Source organism: Coregonus lavaretus, assembly GCF_964263955.1.
Source record: "Coregonus lavaretus genome assembly, chromosome: 23".
Classification (NCBI taxonomy): domain Eukaryota; kingdom Metazoa; phylum Chordata; class Actinopteri; order Salmoniformes; family Salmonidae; genus Coregonus; species Coregonus lavaretus.
In genome coordinates, this window is record NC_140010.1 from 26,397,163 (window position 1) to 26,419,647 (window position 22,485).

General features: G+C 40.9%; 1 protein-coding gene across 1 annotated transcript in view; it reads right to left on the reverse strand.

Moving 5' to 3' along the window:
* LOC311098647 (solute carrier organic anion transporter family member 5A1-like) overlaps window positions 1–22,485 on the reverse strand; it is a 70,696-nt gene that overhangs the window by 21,601 nt on the left and 26,610 nt on the right. The window contains exons 3-4 of the mRNA XM_084139180.1: window positions 9,549–9,681; window positions 892–1,112 (exon numbers count right to left, since the gene is read on the reverse strand). Of these exons, the coding sequence (XP_083995306.1) occupies window positions 892–1,112; window positions 9,549–9,681 (354 nt within the window). The remainder of the gene's footprint in view (window positions 1–891; window positions 1,113–9,548; window positions 9,682–22,485) is intronic.

A 22,485-nucleotide genomic window follows, 5' to 3' on the forward strand; every position in this document is an offset into this window, starting at 1 on the left:
AGCTGGACGTAAGGACGTCACACCTAACAAAAACACTTTTCCGCGAAAACCTAGAATGTCAAATAAAAATGAAGTGGTTAGTGTTTCTATTAGCCAATCCTTGCCCTGCAAAGAACCAATATTTTTATAGTTGAAAAAAAGGTATTTTGCAAGCAGTAGGCATTTAGAATTAAATGTGGAGAGTAGCTTTATAGTAACGTGATGACTTCATGTGCGCCTCGTACCTTGACAATTATTTGGCAATCATATTTTATTCGAAAAACACAGTTTCCATCATTTGTTACAATAAAGGGTGGTAGCTAGACTAGCGAGCGAGCAGCCGGAGGGTTGCCAGTTCGAATCCAGGATCCGACAGGAAAAATCTGTTGTGAAGTGAGTTGGCAACCGGAGGGTTGCTGGTATCAAATCATAAATACCATTGCCTGCCGTTGTGCCTTTGAGCAAGGCACTTAACCCCCCACAACAACAGCTCCCACAGCGCCCAGTGTGGCAACCCCCCGCAACTCTCCAAAACCTGTATGTGTGTCTTTCGGAGAGGTTGGGTTAAAAGCGGAAGTAAAATTTCGGTTGGACCTTGTTTATTGAACAATAAAGTGATCTTAAAATTAATAATGTTTGACAAAAGAAAAATCCACCCGTCAAAAAAGATACAAATATTGTTGATCTTCAGAAAACGTCTCCTAGATCTGCCCAAAATTATTTTTTTTGCGACATTGTTGTTGTCGAATAAACCTGGTCAATGGAAACCTGCATAGTGATAGTATATGAGAGGCAAGAGTCAGTGAGATAACCCTGCTTCTAACAGCCTCATTAGTGCCCCAAATTGCACCCTAATAGCTACATAGAACAGGGTGCCATTTGGGACACATCCTCTCTCTCTGTATAGCATACCTTTGATGTCTTTCCCAAAGCCCATGGATGATGTAACCTTCTGGCTCTTGCTGTCGGTCTTCTCCTTGGTGATGTCATCATCGCTGGACACGTTGTCCAGGCTGATCTTTTTCCTCTTCTTCTTCTTCTTCTTGTTTCTGGGAGGCAGCTTCTTGGGGAAGGTGAACATGGGGAATATGACCAGTAGCATGGCGATGGAACAGAGCAGGAAGCCGCTCCACCTGAGAGAGCAGAGAAGGTTTAGCTTAGTGATGGGGGGGGATCGATACAGTAGTATCGCAATATTATTTTGAATCTATGACTCCAAGTATCGTTTTTGACACCGTAACACAGTATTACTAAAGGAATGCCCTTTGTCTACAGAATACTTTTTCCACCAAAACTATAACGTCCAAAAAGTAAACACTGGAACAATATTTCTAACATCCGAATGTTTGTAATGGTCAGTGGGGATCTAAAGAATAATAATGTCACATTATTTATTATTTTGTGATGTCATTAAGGATGGTATAAAGAAAATACTGTAACTCGGAAAGTGTACACATTCTATCTGTCAAGTTTACATCCAAATGTTGTATACAATATATGATTAAGGATGAGAGCATTTTTGTTAAGATAGGAATGTTTTAGTTTTCTAATGAGATAATTGTTTTTCATATAAATTATACACAATGACTAGCCACGCCCCGAATGAGATCAGAAATCGTGTCAGCATGATGGAATGCCCCTTTTTACCCAGAGTGCATAAAAAGCCTTGGTAATGAAATTCACATCAGACCAGAAAGCGTGGCGCTGTGGCTACACGTTTGAAATGGTTAGAACTTTGAACCTCAACCCGAGGTGAAGAAGATAAACTCACCAGACTAGACCTGAACATTGCCAGGCTGCAGCTGTGCGTGTAAAGTGCTTCAAACTCTGACTAAAGACAGGAGGTGGGAAGGAGAAAATCCCATCTCAGACAATCATTGGTGCATCTGAGTATCTGCTCTGAAAACACTCCACTACAAGATCAGGACAACTAAGAATAAGGACATTGTGACCTCTGGTGGCTAATCAGAGCCTTACAAGTGACCCACCGGAGAACCAGCCAAATCCTTTTTCAGAAGGCTTGGTCCGACAGAGATAAACGGCGAACGAAGGCATTCAAACATGTTAATACATTCATGATTTCTTACCCCAAACGGGCGGTGGTTCGTGAGCAAAGTATTATGATTACTTTGAGGGTAGTTTCCAAATGTATCAACGATAAGTTTGACTCTCTCTTTCTCTCTCTCTCTCCCCCTCCCTCTCTCTTTTCTACCCCTCCCTCTTTTGATAACCAAGCAGTCATGTCGTTGTTTGTCCGCTAGGGACTTTTTCTCATGTATTAAGTGTGTATGTTATTCTGTGTTATTATTTAGTTAGCTGGTAATTAAATAATTAAACCAATTTGGGTAGTACTGAATCATAAGTAAAGCTGGTGTTCGTGCAGATCCAAGAAGTCTACGACCGTTCAGAATGAGACTGATAAGAGGTAATTATTAATACGTTGACTGTTTTATACATATTGATAGGTAAATACCTTTAGAGTTTAATTTGGGAGATAGTAACTCTATAAACAACTTATTCCGTGGTGCCCCAAATCCTAATGAGTTAATTGTTACATTATTAATTTAATTGAGTAACAATTAAACATAAATAGTTAGTTGATTCGATAAATCACGTCACGGCATGCGTAAGACAATTTTCATCTCTGGGAGCAAGCCTAGTGGTTAAAAGCCTTTGGCCAGTAACCGAAAGGATGCTGGTTAGATTCCCCTAGCCGACTACGTGAAGAATCTGTCTATGTGCCCCTGAGCAAGGCACTTAACACTAATTGCTCCTGTAAGTTGCTCTGGATATGAGCGTCTGCTAAATGATGTAAAAATGACATTAAAGTTTCTTATCCCATCCCTGTCCTATCATCTGCAATGAATTCAATAGCACATTCCCACAACACACAAGCTCCACATTAAACACAGCATGGAACACTGGAAGAGTAATACAGTGAATTTGGAAAGCATTCAGACCCCTTGACTCTTTCCACATTTTGTTACGTTACAGCCTTATTCTAAAATGGATTACATTAAAAAATGTCCTCATCAATCTACACACAATACCCCATAATGTCAAAGCGGAAACAGATTTTTTGAAATGTTTGCAAATGTATTAGAAATACAAAACTGAAATATCACATTTACATAAGTATTCAGACCCTTTACTCAGTACTTTGTTGAAGAACCTTTGGCAGCGATTACAGCCTCAAGTCTTCTTAGGTATGACGCTACAAGCTTGGCACACCTGTATTTGGGGAGTTTCTCCCATTCTTCTCTGCAGATCGTCTTAAGCTCTGTCAGGTTGGATGGGGAGTGTCACAGCACAGCTATTTTCAGGTCTCTTCGAAGATGTTCGATCGGGTTCAAGTCCGGGCTCTGGCTGGACCACTCAAGGACATTCAGAGACTTGTCCCAAAGCCACTCCTTCGTTGTCTTGGCTGTGTGCTTAGGGTCGTTGTCCTGTTGGAAGGTGAACCTTTGCCCCAGTCGGAGGTCATGAGTGCTCTGGAGCAGGTTATCATCAAGGATCTCTCTGTACTTTGTTCCGTTCATCGTTCCCTCGATCATGACTAGTCTCCCAGTCCCTGCCGCTGAAAAACATCCCCACAGCATGATGCTGCCACCACCATGCTTCACCATAGGGATGGTGCCAGGTTTCCTCCAGAAGTGACGCTTGGCATTCAAGCCAAAGAGTTCAATCTTGGTTTCATCAGACCAGAGAATCTTGTTTCTCATCGTCTGAGAGTCCTTTAGGTGCCTTTTGGCAAACTCTAAGCGGGCTGTCATGTGCCTTTTACTGAGGAGTGGCTTCCGGCTGGCCACTCTACCATAAAGGCTTAATTGGTGGAGCGCTTGCAGAGATGGTTGTCCTTCTGGAAGGTTCTCCCATCTCCACAGAGGAACTCTGGAGCTCTATCAGAGTGACCATCACCTCCCTGACAAAGGCCCTTATCCCCCGATTGCTCAGTTTGGCCGGGTGGCCAGCTCTAGGAAGAGTCTTGGTGGTTCCAAACTTCTTCCATTTAAGAATGATGGAGGCCACTGTGTTCTTAGGGACCTTCAATGCTGCAGAAATGTTTTGGTACTGTTTTCTAAAAACTAAAACTTTATTTTTTTTACTAAAAACTTTTTTTCGCTTTGTCATCATTGGGTATTGTGTGTAGATTGATGAGGATTTGTATTTATTTAATCCATTTTAGAATAAGGCTGTAACGTAACAAAATGTGGAAAAAGTCAAGGGGTTTGAATACTTTCCGAATGCACTTTATGTACAGTATTTCAAATCCCACATTTGACAAGCTAACATGTACAGTCGTGGTCAAACGTTTTGAGAATTAGTATTGGTCTTCACAAAGTTTGCTGCTTCAGTGTTTTTAGATATTTATACTGAAGTATAATTACAAGCATTCCATAAGTGTCAAAGGCTTTTATTGACAATTACATTAAGTTTATGCAAAGAGTCAATATTTGCAGTGTTGACCCTTCTTTTTCAAGACCTCTGCAATCCGCCCTGGCATGATGCTGTCAATTAACTTCTGGGCCACATCCTGACTGATGACAGCCCATTCTTGCATAATCAATGCTTGGAGTTTGTCAGAATTTGTGGGTTTTTGTTTGTCTACCCACCTCTTGAGGATTGACCACAAGTTCTCAATGGGATTAACGTCTGGGGAGTTTCCTGGCCATGGACACAAAATGTCTGTTTTGTTCCCCGAGCCACTTACAGTTGAAGTCGGAAGTTTACATACACTTAGGTTGGAGTCATTAAAACTCGTTTTTCAACCACACCACAAATTTCTTGTTAACAAACTATAGTTTTGGGAAGTTCGTTAGGACATCTACTTTGTGCATGACACAAGTAATTTTCCCAACAATTGTTTACAGAGAGATTATTTCACTTATAATTCACTGTATCACAATTCCAGTGGGTCAGAAGTTTACATACACTAAGTTGACTGTGCCTTTAAACAGCTTGGAAAATTCCAGAAAATGATGTCATGGCTTTAGAAGCTTCTGATAAGCTAATTGACATCATTTGAGTCAATTGGAGGTGTACCAGTGGATGTATTTCAAGGCCTACCTTCAAACTCAGTGCCTCTTTGCTTGACATCATGGGAAAATTAAAAGAAATTAGCCAAGACCTCAGAACAAAATCTGTAGACCTCCACAAGTCTGGTTCATCCTTGGGAGCAATTTCCAAACGCCTGAAGGTACCACGTTCATCTTTACAAACAATAGTACGCAAGTATAAACACCATGGGACCACGCAGCTGTCATTCCGCTCAGGAAGGAGACGCGGGATGTAGCTCAGTTGATAGAGCATGGCGTTTGCAACGCCAGGGTTGTGGGTTAGATTCCCACGGGGGGCCAGTATAAAAAATATATATATATGTATTCACTAACTGTAAGTCGCTCTGGATAAGAGCGTCTGCTAAATGACTAAAATGTAAATGTAAATGTCTCCTAGAGATGAACGTACTTTGTTGCGAAAAGTGCAAAGGACCAGAACAGCAAAGGACTTTGTGAAGATGCTGGAGGAAACAGGTACAAAAGTATCTACATCCACAGTAAAACGAGTCCTATATCGACATAACCTGAAAGGCCACTCAGCAAGGAAGAAGCCACTGCTCCAAAACCGCCATAAAAAAGCCAGACTACGGTTTGCAACTGCACATAGGGACAAAGATTGTACTTTTTGGAGAAATGTCCTCTGGTCTGATGAAACAAAAATAGAACTGTTTGGCCATAATGACCATCATTATGTTTGGAGGAAAAAGAGGGTTGCTTGCAAGCCGAAGAACACTATCCCAACCGTGAAGCGGTTGGACTTGCTGGACTTTCTTGGGCGCCCTGAAGCCTTCTTCACAACAATTTAACCTCTCTCCTTGAAGCTCTTGATGATCCGATAAATGGTTGATTTAGGTGCAATCTTACTAGCAGCGATATCCTTGCCTGTGAAGCCCTTTTTGTGCAAAGCAATGATGATGGCACGTGTTTCCTTGCAGGTAACCATGGTTAACAGAGGAAGAACAATGATTTCAAGCACCACCCTCCTTTTAAAGCTTCCAGTCTGTTATTCTAACTCAATCAGCATGACAGAGTGATCTCCAGCCTTGTCCTCGTCAACACTCTCACCTGTGTTAACGAGAGAATCACTGACATGATGTCAGCTGGTCCTTTTGTGGAAGGGCTGAAATGCAGTGGAAATGTTTTTTTGGGGGATTAAGTTCATTTTCATGGCAAAGAGGGACTTTGCAATTAATTGCAATTCATCTGATCACTCTTCATAACATTCTGGAGTATATGTAAATTGCCATCATAAAGACTGAGGCAGCAGACTTCGGGAAAATTAATGTGTCATTCTCAAAACTTTTGACCACGACTGTACATAACATACACATACATTTCTAACATCCCCAATCAATTCCATAATATTTAACATATTAGGCCTAAGCATTGACAATAAAACATGTAAACGTCTATATAAAAAAATATATGATTTTAGGATATTTTATAAACAATACAAAAACACATACAAACGACTAAATCATACAAACATCACTACATCACACCTGCCCAGAACCACTAGCCCCCAACCCTATCTCCAGCGCCCTTATCACTTTCTGCCACATGGCCTCAAACTGCACCATTGTGTTTCTCTGTCTCTGAGCTTTCCATTGCGTAAACGATGGAGCATTGGCTGATTTCCAGTTGAGTATACTTTTTTATTTTTGAAGATAAATGATGAGAAGAGTATTGTCCAGCCCATCGGGTAGCTCACTGCACTCTCATATGTCATGTCTTGAAATATACAGACAGATGAATTAAAAAGTAAATTTACATTGCAATACCTCTGACATCCATCTCTCCAACTCCGCCCATAACTTTTTAACTTTGTAACATTCCCAGAAGGCATGAATTATTGAGTCATTAGTAGTTTTACATTTCAAATCAACATTTTGTGATATAAAAGTTGGATGTATATGAAATTATTATTACCAACTAATTCACGGTTTCTATGCCTTTAGTTTTCCATGTGGGCCAATTTATCGATGAATTCTGAAAAGCTATCCAATGATTGTTCCATAAAGTTGTGTTTCTAGTGAGTGACATTGGTTATTGTAAAATATGTTACATTTCTTCCATATTGTTATAGTGTTCTCAACTATGAAGTTGTAATGTTCTTAGCTTTGAAAATAGACACAAAAATATTCTGGGTATGAGCATGCGCATCTTCAATATGTACCCATTGTTCCTCTTTAGTGCATTTAACTATATGTCACAAGTAAAAGCCTTGGGTAGCGAGTTGATTCAATTCCATGTCTGGAAGATTAAAACCACCCTCAAAATGTAAAACTTTCCTTTTTATTTCTATGCATTTTATTTGCCCATATAAAGTCTGTTATGACCTAGTATACTTCTTTAAATAATGTCTTTGGTTGGATAGCAATCGCTCTCCATGGTTCTGAAAGACCATGCTGCTATGTGCATAATAGCAAATATAACCAGCATATTGGTGTTGAGAACAATGCGGAGGCGCCAGCAGCAGAGTGAGGAGACGAGAAAACAGCACTTGCCTTAATTGTCTAAGAAAAGTGAAGAGAGAGGAAACCAACTTAATTAGGTCTATAATCAATAGCCTAACTGTTAAATGTGCCTGACTTTATAAATCCATATATATCTACAGAAATAAGACAGATCCTGCTTCTGTTACCTGTTTGAGTGTTTGTTTAATAGCCTATTGATTCCATGAGCTCCAAGCCTTATGCAACCACAACCTATCAGATTAAGCTATTTAACAAATCTGGCTGTTTTTAATCTTTGCTATGCTGTAATAAAGGCTTTACACTTATTTTCATTAGAACAGCCTCTCAGGTATTACTTATAATTTACTTAGTGTTATTTACACTGTTCCAAATGGTCAGAAAATAATAATAATAATAATAATATTGTAATATAACAGCACCTGTTTGTCACACATAATATGCACTCAGCTCTCACTCCTATACCCTCCTTTTTCTTGATCTCCTTCTTACTGTTAGTATTACAATTATTATTATGATCATCATTATAATAATAAGTAATGTCGTTATCATTAGTAGCCTTTGTATAGTAGCCTTGTATAACCACCATCTAGCTGTAGGCCTAAGAGCGCAACCTGTTTAGTCTTAATACCATAATTTACTTAGGCCTATATGTCAATATATAGGCTACTGTATCAGTTATTAATTCATTCATGTCATCACACAGGATACGAGTCATTCATGATTTGAAATGTAATCAAGTGTTTTAGTTTTTTTATTAAATGACAAAGCGACCTTTGAATAAAAAATTAATAAACCGTTCCATGTCGGCAATTACATTCACGAATGCATGCAACTGTTTTTAGTCTGTAATAAAGGCTTTACAAAAAAAAAAAAAAAAAAAAAGAGTTAGAACAAACTCTCTGCTCTATTTAGTGACATTTACATTGTTCCAAACGGTCCCCCCCCCAAAAAGAATGTAATCGAACCTGTTTGGCACACAATATGCACGCAGCGCTTGCTCCTTACCTTCCTTCTTTTTCATGATCTCCAGTAGTTTCCACAACTAAATCAAATGTATTCCACACATCTGACTTCCCCTTTCCCTCCTGAGCAACCAGTAAATATTCCCTCGTTTAGAGTTTCTCTTTCACGTCCTCCGCATTCCTTTTGCTGTCACGTGTTACAGTGCTCAGAGTTTGTTATAACCAATTTATTGATGTGATTATGATAGACTATAGGTCAGGCCCTATTGGTCACGTGCATGTGATGCATACATGTGTCACGTAAAGAGAGCAAGGGTTGAGGGAATAGGAAATGTTTTTCCTAAAGAAATGAGGGATTTCGGTAACAGAACTTTTCAGTCAGAAATGGCTATAATTAAGTTGCAGCTTCAGCAACACGGACTACGCGATAAACATTGTTGATGTTGTGTGGTGGTCGCTGCAGCAGGGAGGAGAGAGAGAGACAACGGGTGCACACAGGCTGTCTTTCTTTTTTAACACAGCACCGTCTTTCTTTTTTAACCCAAATCAATTGCGGTTGGACTTCCTCTAGTCATTTGTGTCTTCATTATTTTATCAAACAGTGCGCTTAATGCATCGGACAAGCTCAGTGCATATAGTTGATTTTATTAAAACACATAGGGTGTGTCTACATATAGAAAAATACATGTTTAAAAATTGACTAATGGATTGGTTGAAAGAACAGACGATTATCGGGCGACCAAGATTTTATTTTGCCGGGGACAGCCCTAAAGGGAAGCCATGGCTTGTTGGGTTTGAGTCGCAGCGTCGCTTTACTCAGATTGTTTCGCTGTTGTGAATAACTGACTGCTCATTCTCTCCCGGTTACTTGGTGATATATTGATCTATCGATTTTAAAGGCTTAATTTAAATGTTATGTTGTCTGGTTTCTTCATATAACCATAGTCTTGTTGGTACAAAACGGAGCTACTCTCTCCCCATGCGTCCTATCAGTACGCGCATGTGCCTCTCTGCCTAATATTTCTATTCATTCACATAATTTAACATATTCAGTTAAAAGTCTGGAACATTACCAGTTGCCAATGAAGCGAGGGTCGCTCTGATCGATGTTGACGACAGTCTTGGGGTCGACGTAGAAGCCGATGAGAACTCCTCCCATCAGGTACCCAGCAGCTGGACCCAGGGCTCCCATCACGTACATGACAGCTGCAGAGAGAAAGAAAGACATAACGTGAGGCATAAGGACAAATGTACATGTTGAGAATGGATAAGAAGAGTCGGAATGCTAAGAGAATGGAGAATAAAGAGTATGGAAACATCCCAAATGGCACCATATTCCCTATATAGTCCACTACTTTTGACCGGAACCCAACGGTCAAAAGGTAGTGAACTATATGAAATAGGGTTAAGGTTAGGCACAGCCTGTTTTACCTGACTAAGTGATGTGAAGCATTGAAAACCAATTGTGTGGCTACAAACTACAGGTATTGGAAGGCTCTGTCAAGAACTAGTCATGTAAGCCATTGACTAATCGGAGCATGGATCTTTGTCAATTAAGCTAGTGTAGATTTTTTAAACCCAGGCCAAATGGGGCTAATGTCATTTACATAGAGCCATGACTACATGGAACTCTATTCCACATCAAGTAACTCATGCCAGCAGTAAAATTAGATTTAAAAAACTGATAAAAATACACCTTGTGGAACAGCGGGGACTGTGAAGCAACACAAACATAGACACATGCATACAAACACACGATAACATACGCACTATACACACATGTACACATGGATTTTGTGTTATAGATATGTGGTAGTAGAGTAGAGGCCTGAGGGCACACACTTAATATGTTGTGAAATCTGTTATGAATGTATTGTAATGTTTTTAAAATGTATAACTGCCTTAATTTTGCTGGACATGCTGGTCAAAAGTAGTGCACTATCTAGGGAATATGGTGCCATTTCTAGACACAGTCTAGGCCTTCCCTTTCTGTATCATCCAGCAGTTCACACCCAAATGACACAAAACTGCTTAATACTGTATGTCATCACATCATGCACCAAGCAGTCTTCCGCCTGACTCAGTGTGGCAACAAAACACATGAAGTTGTGAGCCCCAGCTGATTGTGTGGACATGGGTCCTTGTCCAAGGCCTTGAGGCTGAGTTGCAGGCCTAATCTCTTATTTGAGTAGAATACTATTTTTGCTTGTTGCACCCGTTATGGAACAGGCTCCAATGCAGACACACAGCAGCAGAAGCATGGGTCCCAAAATGGCACCCTATTCCCACTCTTTTCCATGCTTACCCCCACACCAACGTTTTATGTTAATGTGATCTCTAGTGTTATTGTGTTTCCATCAGGAGTGTGACATTAAAGGCGTGGGGCGAGCAGAATCAACAACCTCTTCATCATTCAAGACTGTTGCTTTGTGAGAAGGTGTTAAAGTTAGAGCAGGTCCTCCTGACACATGGCCCAATGAGACACAGAAGTCAGCCTTTTGGGTAAAACACTAGGGTAAATCCTCACTGGAAATGCAGCCTAACGACCAGGGCCCTCCTTTATAACTGTTGTGTAAATTTCACACAAAATGTGTGTGCACCATTTCTACAATATTTTTTACAAACATTGACATTTATAAACTTGGCGCACGCCATACCTATGCATGTTTCCTGTTATAAATCCTGTATAATTTGGAACTATTGACATTAACGCCAAATCAAACGAAACGCGAACGAGCGTTTACGGAAAACAGACGTCAGCGAGCGTCAACAGTGTCATGCACTTCAAATTAGAAAGCAAGTCTATTTTTCTCGCGTCTACGTGAAGCAATGCTGGTAAAGTGAGCGGCTAAATTGCCAGAATATCTACTGTTGTGCATTGTTACGTCTGGAATTGTGTATAGTTAAAAGGGTTTATTTAGTGTTGATAAGTTTAGCTGCCAGTGCCAATAATACATACAGTATTTGAAAACAATAACTATGCCTACCTTTGTTGATTTCGAGCACAGGCATATAGCCTTGGCAGGCTGCTGGGAAACTCAAGTAACTCCGTTCAAGAGAGAATATGTATATAAATGCAACATGCAATTATTTCAAAGATTTCACTGAGTTACAGTTCATATAAGGAAATCAGTCAATTGAATACATTCATTAGGCCCTAATCAATGGATTTCACATGACTGGGCTGGGGCGCAGGCATTGGGAAGCCAGGCCCAGCCAATCCGAATGAGTTTTCCCCCACAAGAGCTTTATTACAGACAGAAATCTCTGGCAACAGCACTGGTGGACATTCCTGCAGTCAGCATGCCAATTGCACGCTCTCTCAAAACTTCAGACATCTGTGGCATTGTGGCCTTTTAACACCTGTGGTATGACCATGCTGTTTAATCAGCTTCTTGATATGCCACACCTGTCAGGTGGATGGATTATCTTGGCAAATGAGAAATGCTCACTAACAGGGATATAAAGAAATGTGTGCGCAACATTTTAGAGAAATAAGCTTTTTGTATGTATGGCACATTTCTAGGATATTTTATTTCAGCTCATGAAACATAGGACCAACCCTTTACATGTTGCGTTTATATTTTAGTTTAGTATAGAAAGAACAAGAATAGCTAATTTCTTTGTAACCTGCTAGGGTGTATTAGCTACAACTTTCCTCACATTCATAACAGAAAGCATTTCCTATTCAAACTCATTTCATGTATGTTTTCATGGAAAACAAGGACATTTCTAAGCGACCCAAAACTTTTGAACGGTAGCGTAAGTACATTATTTACCTTCAGAGGTGAATGTATCAAACCAGTTGCCGTGATAAGTTTTTTGTTGCTGTGCACTATTCTCAAACAATAGCATGGTATTTTATCACTGTAATAGCTACTGTAAATTGGACTGTGTAGTTAGATTAACAAGAATTTAAGCTTTCTGCCCATATAAGACATGTCTATGTCCTGGAAAGTTTGCTGTTACTTACAACAGTCATGCTAATCACATTAGCGCACGTTAGCTCAACCGTCCCGTATACGGGACACCGATCCCGTAGAGGTTAATGACACTTTGGATGGTGTATTAATACACCCAGTGACTACAAAGATACAGGCGTCCTCCTACCGCAGTTACCAGAGTCTAAAATTGTGACATTAAAACAGTTGCCGAGTTTAATGGCTGTGATAGGAGAAAACGGAGGATGGATCAACATTGTAGTTACTCCACAATACTAACCTAAGTGACAGAGTGAAAAGAAGGAAGCCTGTACAGAATAAAAATATTCAAAAAAATGTGGCAAAGAAATGCACTTAATGTCCTGAATACAAAGCGTTATGTTTGGAGCAAATCCAATACAACACATTACTGAGTAACACCCCATATTTTCAAGCATAGTGGTGGCTGCATCATGTTATGGGAATGCTTGTAAGTGTTAAGGACTGGGGAGTTTTTCAAAATAAAAAAATTAACGGAATGGAGCTAAGCACAGGCAAAATCTGATTCAGTCTGCCTTCCACCAGACACTGAGAAAATGATAACGACTTGTGATACAAGATTCATTAATGTATGTAAAACTCATAAGCTGCATATGGGACAGAGGACAAGGACATGCCATGTGTTATTGGTGTCACGGGTTAGTGACAGAAGGTCTGCGTGCCAAGATAGATTGGGGGCCACTTGTGATAATCTTAGAAGGTGTACGTGATGGAATGGCCTGGCTAGGGTGACACACATTTTACATTTACATTTTAGTCATTTAGCAGACGCTCTTATCCAGAGCGACTTACAGTTAGTGAATATATATATTTTTTTTATACTGGCCCCCCGTGGGAATCAAACCCACAACCCTGGCGTTGCAAACGCCATGCTCTATCAACTGAGCTAAATCCCTGCCGGCCATTCCCTCCCCTACCCTGGACGACGCTGGGCCAATTGTGCGCCGCCCATGAGTCTCCCGGTCGCGGCCGGCTGCGACAGAGCCTGGATTCGAACCAGGATCTCTAGTGGCACAGTTAGCACTGCGATGCGGTGCCTTAGACCACTGCGCCACTCAGGAGTAGCACACAATACTAAGTATGTGGATGCTATTGTGGTAGATGAGTGACACTCAATAATTCTTGGCAACTGTGTGGGACAGAAGTAGATCAGAAGGGCATTATATAAACAGAGATTTTCTATGGAAGTCATTCATATGGCAAGAGGCTACGTCCGTACCGCCTGTCATTGAATCCAGTACTGTTACCATTAAATAATGTCTGAATCAAATCTCCATCTGTGTCCCATATTGTCTTGCATCCTGAAGTACTCGATACCAGAGAAACTCGTCATAACAAATGAATTCACCTTCCAGCAGGATAATAACCTAAAACACAAGGCCAAATCTACACTGGAGTTGCTTACCAAGAAGACAGTGAATGTTCCTGAGTGGCTGAGTTACAGTTTTGACTTAAATCTACTTAAAAATATATGGCAAGACCTGAAAATGAACAACAACCAATTTGACAGAGCTTGAAGAATTTTGAAAATAAAAATGGTCAAATGTTGCACAATCCAGGAGTGGAAAGCTCTTTGAGACTTACCCAGAAAGACTCACAGCTGTAATCACTGCCAAAGGTGCTTCTATAAAGTATTGACTCAGGGGTGTGAATACTTATGTAAATTAGATATTTCCGTATTTCATTTTCAATAAAGTTGCTACAATTTCAAAAAACATGTTTTCAATTTGTCATTATGGGGTATTGTGTGTAGATGGGTGAGAATATATATATTTTGAAATCCATTTTGAATTCAGGCTGTAACAACAAAATGTGGAATATGATGGACTGACCGCGAATTCTGAAACGTAGGGCATGCCAAGAAACCTGAGGTGGCAGAACGGAGTGCTCGGGATGGGGTGTAGGGTTTGAACATAGCCTGCAGGTAGGGAGGGGCAGTTCCTCTTACTGTACTTGTGCTCGTGAAAACTTAACTTGATACATAAGGCCTACTTCAATGTAAAAGATCCATTGTTAAATTCGACTGTATACCGGTATTATAAACCGCACTGCATATGATATTGCAAAACATGAAAAACAGTGCGTTTGGAAAGTATTCAGACCCCTTGACTTTTTCCACATTTTGTTACATTGCAGCCTTATTCTAAAATGGATTACATTGTCCCCCCCCCCATCAATCTACACACAATACCCCATAATGACAAAGCAAAAACAGGTTTTTAGAATTTTGTGAAATATCACATTTACATAAGTAATTCAGAGCCTTTACTCAGTACTTTGTTGAAGCACCTTTGGCAGCGATTACAGCCTTGAGTTGTAACGCTACAAGTTTGGCACACCTGTATTTGGGGAGTTTCTCCCCTTCTTCTCTGAAGATCCTCTCAAGCTCTGTCAGGTTGGATGGGGAGCGTCGCTGCACAGCTATTTTCAGGTCTCTCCAGAGATGTTTGATCGGGTTCATGTCCGAGCTCTGGCTGGGGCACTCAAGGACATTCAGAGACTACTTCCAAAGCCATTCCTGCGTTGTCTTGGCTGTGTGCTTAGGGTCATTGTCCTGTTGGAAGGTGAACCTTCGCCCCAGTCTGAGGTCCTGAGCGCTCTGGAGCAGGTTTTCATCAAGGATCTCTCTGTACTTTGCTCCGTTCATCTTTCCCTCGATCCTGACTAGTCTCCAAGTCCCTGCCGCTGAAAACCATCCCCACAGCATGATGCTGCTACCACCATGCTTCACCGTAGTGATGGTGCCAGGTTTCCTCCAGATGTGACGCTTGGCATTCAAGCCAAAGAGTTCAAGCCAAAGAGTTCAATCTTGGTTTCATCAGACCAGAGAATCTTGTTTTATCTTGGTCTGACAGTCCTTTAGGTGCCTTTTGGCAAACTCCAAGCAGGCGGTCATGTGCCTTTTACTGAGGATTGGCTTCCGTCTGGCCACTCTACCATAAAGGCCTGATTGGTGGAGTGCTGCAGAGATGGTTGTCCTTCTGGAAGGTTCTCCCATCTCCACAGAGGAACTCTGGAGCTCTGTCAGAGTGACCATCGGGTTCTTGGTCACCTCCCTGACCAAGGCCCTTCTCCCCCGATTGCTCAGTTTGGCCGGGCGGCCAGCTCTAGGAAGAGTGTTGGTGGTTCCAAACTTCTTCTATTTAAGAATGATGGAGGCCACTGTGTTCTTGGGGACCTTCCATGCTGCAGAAATGTTTTGGTACCATTCCCCAGATCTGTGCCTCGACACAATCCTGTCTCGGAGCTCTACGGACATTTCCTTCGACCTCATGGCTTGGTTTTTGCTCTGACATGCACTGTCAACTGTGGGACCTTATATAGACAGGTGTGTTCCTTTCCAAATCATGTCCAATCAATTGAATTTACCACAGGTGGACTCCAATCAAGTTGTAGAAACGTCTCAAGGATGATCAATGGAAACAGGATGCACCTGAGCTAAATTTCGAGTCTCATAGCAAAGGGTTTGAATACTTATGTAAATACGTTTTATTTTATTTTATACATTTGCAAAAAAATCTAAACCTGTTTTCGCTTTGTCATTATGGGGTATTGTGTATAGATTGATGAGGAAAGAAATATATTTTAGAATAAGGCTGTAACATAACAAAATGTGGAGAAGTCAAGGGGTCTGAATACTTTCCGAATGCACTGTACATATAGCCTATCTATTTACCATTAAATGAGAGATGCGCATGGTCATTTGTTGTATAGCTCCTTCGGGAAATGAACCCATCACGGCCAGAAAAGGTGAGGAATATATTCTGCAATGGGTTTGAAAATAAAAGAAATAGGAAAAAGACATAAGTCTAATTATAAGATTCCTGTCAAATTATTTTAGATTCTAAACAAGGGTTGCTTTCTTGTTAATCCGTTTTCCTGTTGTTAGTGAGAAGCTTTTCGTCATATCCCCCATTTGCACAAAATACTTACTTGCCAGATTGCAATACAATATTTTAACCACTAGCAGATGTGCGTACGCATGGTCTAAAGTTTGCGGGGAGGGGAGTACATTCTCACGTCAAGTAAATGTTTTATAAATGCCAACTTTTGCATGAAAACTGGTGCACGCACATTTTAGGTTATATTTTGTGCATATGCACAGTTTATAAATGAGGCCCCAGGGCCCTGGTCAAAAGTAGTGCACTATGTAGGGAATAGGGTGCCATTTGGGACACATCCCATCAGCATTGTTTGGCTCTTGTGGAAATGCAGTCCTCATAAATTGTTTAATTAATTGAATGTGAAATGCTCCTGTTGGTTTCTACATGATCCAATTGCCCTGTAATAAAAACAGGGTGATGTTTCAGCTCAGAGGCATTGAGGTAGAAAAATAATGGTTACATTTTTAAGCTTCTCTTTGAGGCACAAATAAAAACCTATGGAACTCCATATCTTTACAGCATTCTTTGATTTCGCATAGATCAATGGGGAATGATATGCACAAAGAATCATCAGAAAACAACTGGTCATAGCAATCAGACAAGAAGATAAAAGGAAGATGCTGGGAAACTGATGTTGTCCGGTCACCACAGTCTACATCTGAAAAACATATAGTAAACGGATGTTGTCAGGTCACCACAGTCTACATCTGAAAAACATATAGTAAACTGATGTTGTCCGGTCACCACAGTCTACATCTGAAAAACATACAGTAAACTGATGTTGTCCGGTCACCACAGTCTACATCTGAAAAACATACAGTAAACTGATGTTGTCAGGTCACCAGTCTATATCTGAAAAACATATAGTAAACTGATGTTGTCCGGTCACCACAGTCTACATCTGAAAAACATATAGTAGTAAAGTGATGTTGTCCGGTCACGAGTCTACATCTGAAAAACATATAGTTATTCCGGTGCATTGGCCATCAGTCACATCCTCTTGAGGTGTTCAATAAGCTGCTGTGTTGAGATCACAGCAAAATGAACAAAACTAATCTGAAAACCCACAAAGAATTCCTACTGTTTTCAAGCACAATGTTCTAGGCTGTAGCTAATAGTTACTATATCTACAACAACTTCATTAAATTCAGCTACCCATCAACAGATTCACCAAACATGATCTTTAAGGTTAACATTATGACAGGTATGCCTAGGAGTGCCCTACTGTGAGGGGACATGCTGCTGACTACTCCGCATGCGGATCGGATGGCCGGCCCATACAGAGGGGAGCACATGAACGCTAGGCTATCTGCACTGCAGCATGGACATGGACAGGACTAGGGCTGCAACCACAATGACCGGCCATTCCCATTAACCTGCTGGACTAGGAACAATGGAGATCACACATCACTGGCTGATTTACAGCACCCAGCGGACAGTCTGTGTGTGTGGACTGTGGAGCAATAAAGTTCAATAGAGTGCACGGCAATGACAAGTTACCCCGTTCACCAACTGCTCTTCTGTCCGTCTCCTAGACCAAGGCAGATTCAGAGACATGTACAGGTTTTGAACCGGTTGTACTGTACGGACAGTGCGATTCATTTGAATAGGGAACAAAATGGTGAACTACCATTCAGTCAGAGTCCATTATTATCATTAATACATTGCTTAATTACATACAGTATGTTCTTAGGGAGCGGTTCTATGTCTCTACAGCCCTGAGTACATGAGCTCAGACGGGTGAAATTAGGTGTTTTACTGTCCACATAAAGGAGATTGATGCAAGCGTAACGGGCCGGGAACATATGTTACAGGAAAGTGATGCGAGCCTCTGCCTGGCAGCTAGATCAATTGGGACCCTGTGACCTTGCGGGAGGGAGGGAGACAGGCAGCACAGGGTCCGGCACAATGAAATGTGGGATGACTGCATCGTCATGGCAACCTGCTGACACTGCACTGTCATCTTAACACTTTCCAACGATCTGCTATATTTCCCATAGACAGCCCCCCAGCCCCAACTGAAATAGAACTGCCTGTATGACCAAATGTAGAGGACTCCAACTGAAACCAAAAACAGCAAACTAAATATATACAGTGCGTTCAGAAAATATCCACCCACCTTGACTTTTTCCACATTTTGTTGTGTTACAAACTGGGATTAAAATGGATTTAATTGTCTTCTTTTTTTCAACAATTTACACAACGTATTCTGTAATGTCAAAGTAAAAAATAAAAAAAAGTATTCAACCCCCTGAGTCCAACCCCCTGAGTCAATACATGTTAGAATCGTCTTTGGCAGCCATTATGGCTGTGAGTTTTTCTGGATAAGTCTCGAAGAGCTTTGCACACCTAGATTGTACAATATTTGCCCATTATTCTTTTTTAAACTCTACAAGCTCAGTCAAGTTGGTTATTGATCATTACTAGACAGGCATTTTCAAGTCTTGCAATAGATTTTCAAGCTGATTTAAGTCAAAACATAACTAGGCCGCTCAGGAACAATCAATGTTGTCTTGGTAAACAACTGCAGTGTATATTTGGCCTTGTCCTGCTAAAGCAGACAACCAGGTTTTCCTCTAGGATTTGGCCTGTGCTCAGCTCTATTCCGTTTAATTTTATCCCCAAAGAAATCCCTAGTCTTTGCCGATGACAAGCATATCCTTAACATGATGCAGCCACCACCATGCTTGAAAATATGAAGAATGGTACTCAGTTATGTGTTGTGTTTGCCCCAAACATAATGCTTTGTATTCAGGACAAAAAGCTAATTTCTTAGCCACATTATTTGCAGTATTATTGCAAACTGGAATATTTTTTATTCTGTATATACAGTGAGGGAAAAAAGTATTTGATCCCCTGCTGATTTTGTACGTTTGTCCACTGACAAAGAAATGATCGGTCAATAATTTTAATGGTAGGTTTATTTGAACAGTGAGAGACAGAATAACAACAACAAAAATCCAGAAAAACGCATGTCAAAAATGTTATCAATTGATTTGCATTTTAATGAGGGAAATAAGTATTTGACCCCCTCTCAATCAGAAAGATTTCTGGCTCCCAGGTGTCTTTTATACAGGTAACGAGCTGAGATTAGGAGCACACTCTTAAAGGGAGAGCTCCTAAACTCAGCTTGTTACCTGTATAAAAGACACCTGTCCACAGAAGCAATCAATCAATCAGATTCCAAACTCTCCACCATGGCCAAGACCAAAGAGCTCTCCAAGGATGTCAGGGACAAGATTGTAGACCTACACAAGGCTGGAATGGGCTACAAGACCATCGCCAAGCAGCTTGGTGAGAAGGTAACAATAGTTGGTGTGATTATTCTCAAATGGAAGAAACACAAAATAACTGTCAATCTCCCTCGGCCTGGGGCTCCATGCAAGATCTCACCTCGTGGAGTTGCAATGATCATGAGAACGGTGAGGAATCAGCCCAGAACTACACGGGAGGATCTTGTCAATGATCTCAAGGCAGCCGAGACCATGAAAACAATTGGTAACACACTACGCCATGAAGGACTGAAATCCTGCAGCGCCCGCAAGGTCCCCCTGCTCAAGAAAGCACATATACAGGCCCGTCTGAAGTTTGCCAATGAACATCTGAATGATTCAGAGGAGAACTGGGTGAAAGTGTTGTGGTCAGATGAGACCAAAATTGAGCTCTTTGGCATCAACTCAACTCGCCGTGTTTGGAGGAGGAGGAATGCTGCCTATGACCCCAAGAACACCATCCCCACCGTCAAACATGGAGGTGGAAACATTATGCTTTGGGAGTGTTTTTCTGCTAAGGTGACAGGACAACTTCACCGCATCAAAGGGACGATGGACAGGGCCATGTACCGTCAAATCTTGGGTGAGAACCTCCTTCCCTCAGCCAGGGCATTGAAAATGGGTCGTGGATGGGTATTCCAGCATGACAATGACCCAAAACACACGGCCAAGGCAACAAAGAAGTGGCTCAAGAAGAAGCACATTAAGTTCCTGGACTGGCCTAGCCAGTCTCCAGACCTTAATCCCATAGAAAATCTGTGGAGGGAGCTGAAGGTTTGAGTTGCCAAACGTCAGCCTCGAAACCTAATGACTTGGTGAAGATCTGCAAAGAGGAGTGGGACAAAATCCCTCCTGAGATGTGTGCAAACCTGGTGGCCAACTACAAGAAACGTCTGACCTCTGTGATTGCCAACAAGGGTTTTGCCACCAAGTACTAAGTCATGTTTTGCAGAGGGGTCAAATACTTATTTCCCTCATTAAAATGCAAATCAAATTTATAACATTTTTGACATGCGTTTTTCTGGATTTTGTTGTTGTTATTCTGTCTCTCACTGTTCAAATAAACCTACCATTAAAATTATAGACTGATCATTTCTTTGTCAGTGGGCAAATGTACAAAATCAGCAGGGGATCAAGTAGTTTTTTCCCTCACTGTACTTCCTTCTTTTCACTGTCATTTAGGTTAGTATTGCGGAGCAAGGAGGACGAGGTGTGATGGTGCTTTGCTGGTGACACTGTCAGTGGTGATTTATTTAGAATTCAAGGCACACTTAACCAGCATGGCTACCACAGCATTCTGCAGCGATACGCCATCCCATCTGGTTTGCACTTAGTGGGACTATCATTTGTTTTTCAACAGGACAATGACCCAACACACCTCCAGGCTGTCAAAGGGCTATTTGACCAAGAAGGAGAGTGATGGAGTGCTGCATCAGATGACCTGGCCTCCACAATCACCCGACCTCAACCCAATTGAGATGGTTTGGGATGAGTTGGACCGCAGAGTGAAGGAAAAGCAGCCAACAAGTGCTCAGCATATGTGGGAACTCCTTCAAGACTGTTGGGAAAGCATTCCAGGTGAAGCTGGTTGAGAGAATGCCAAGTGTGTGCAAAGCTGTCCTCAAGGCAAAGGGTGGCTACTTTGAATAATCTCAAATATAAAATACATTTTGATTTGTTTAACACTTTTTTGGTTACTACATGATTCCATGTGTTATTTCATAGTGTCGATGTCTTCACTATTATTCTACAATGTAGAAAATAGTAAAAATAAGGAAAAACCCTGGAATGAGTAGGTGTGTCCAAACGTTTGACCATCACTGAAGATCTCGTAGAACACTGTGTACTACTCCCTTCACAGAACAGCGCAAACTGGCTCTAACCAGAATAGAAAGAGGAGTGGGAGGCCCCGGTGCACAACTGAGCAAGAGGACAAATACATTAGAGTGTCTAGTTTGAGAAACAAGCGCCTCACAGATCCTCAACTGGCAGCTTCATTAAATAGCACCCGCAAAACACCAGTCTAAACGTCAACAGTGAAGAGGCGACTCTGGGATGCTGACGACCTAGGCAGAGTTGCAAAGAAAAAGCCATATCTCAGACTGCCCATCTTAATCTTTTATTTTATTGGCCAGTCTGAGATATGGCTTTTTCAGACACTCAACTAGTCTCAAGAAGGCCAGTTTTATTGCTTCTTTAGGCCAGTTTTCTGCTATGCTAACATAATTGCAAAAGGGTTTTCTAATGATCAATTAGCCTTTTAAAATGATAAACTTGGATTAGCAAACACAACGTGCCATTGGAACACAGGACTGATGGTTGCTGATAATGTGCCTCTGTGCGCCTTTGTAGATATTCCATTAAAAAAAAAAAAAAAGCCATTTCCAGCTACAATAGCCATTTACAACATTAACAATGTCTACACTGTATTTCTGATCAATTTGATGTTATTTTAAATGGACAAAAAAATTACTTTTCATTCGAAAACAAGGACATTTCTAAGTGACCCCAAACTTTTGAATGGTAATACATACATACATACATACATACATACATACATACATACATACATACATACATACATACATACATACATACATACATACATACATACATACATACATACATACATACATACATACATACATACATACATACAGTGGGGAAAAAAAGTATTTAGTCAGCCACCAATTGTGCAAGTTCTCCCACTTAAAAAGATGAGAGAGGCCTGTAATTTTCATCATAGGTACACGTCAACTATGACAGACAAAATGAGAAAAAAAAATCCAGAAAATCACATTGTAGGATTTTTAATGAATTTATTTGCAAATTATGGTGGAAAATAAGTATTTGGTCAATAACAAAAGTTTCTCA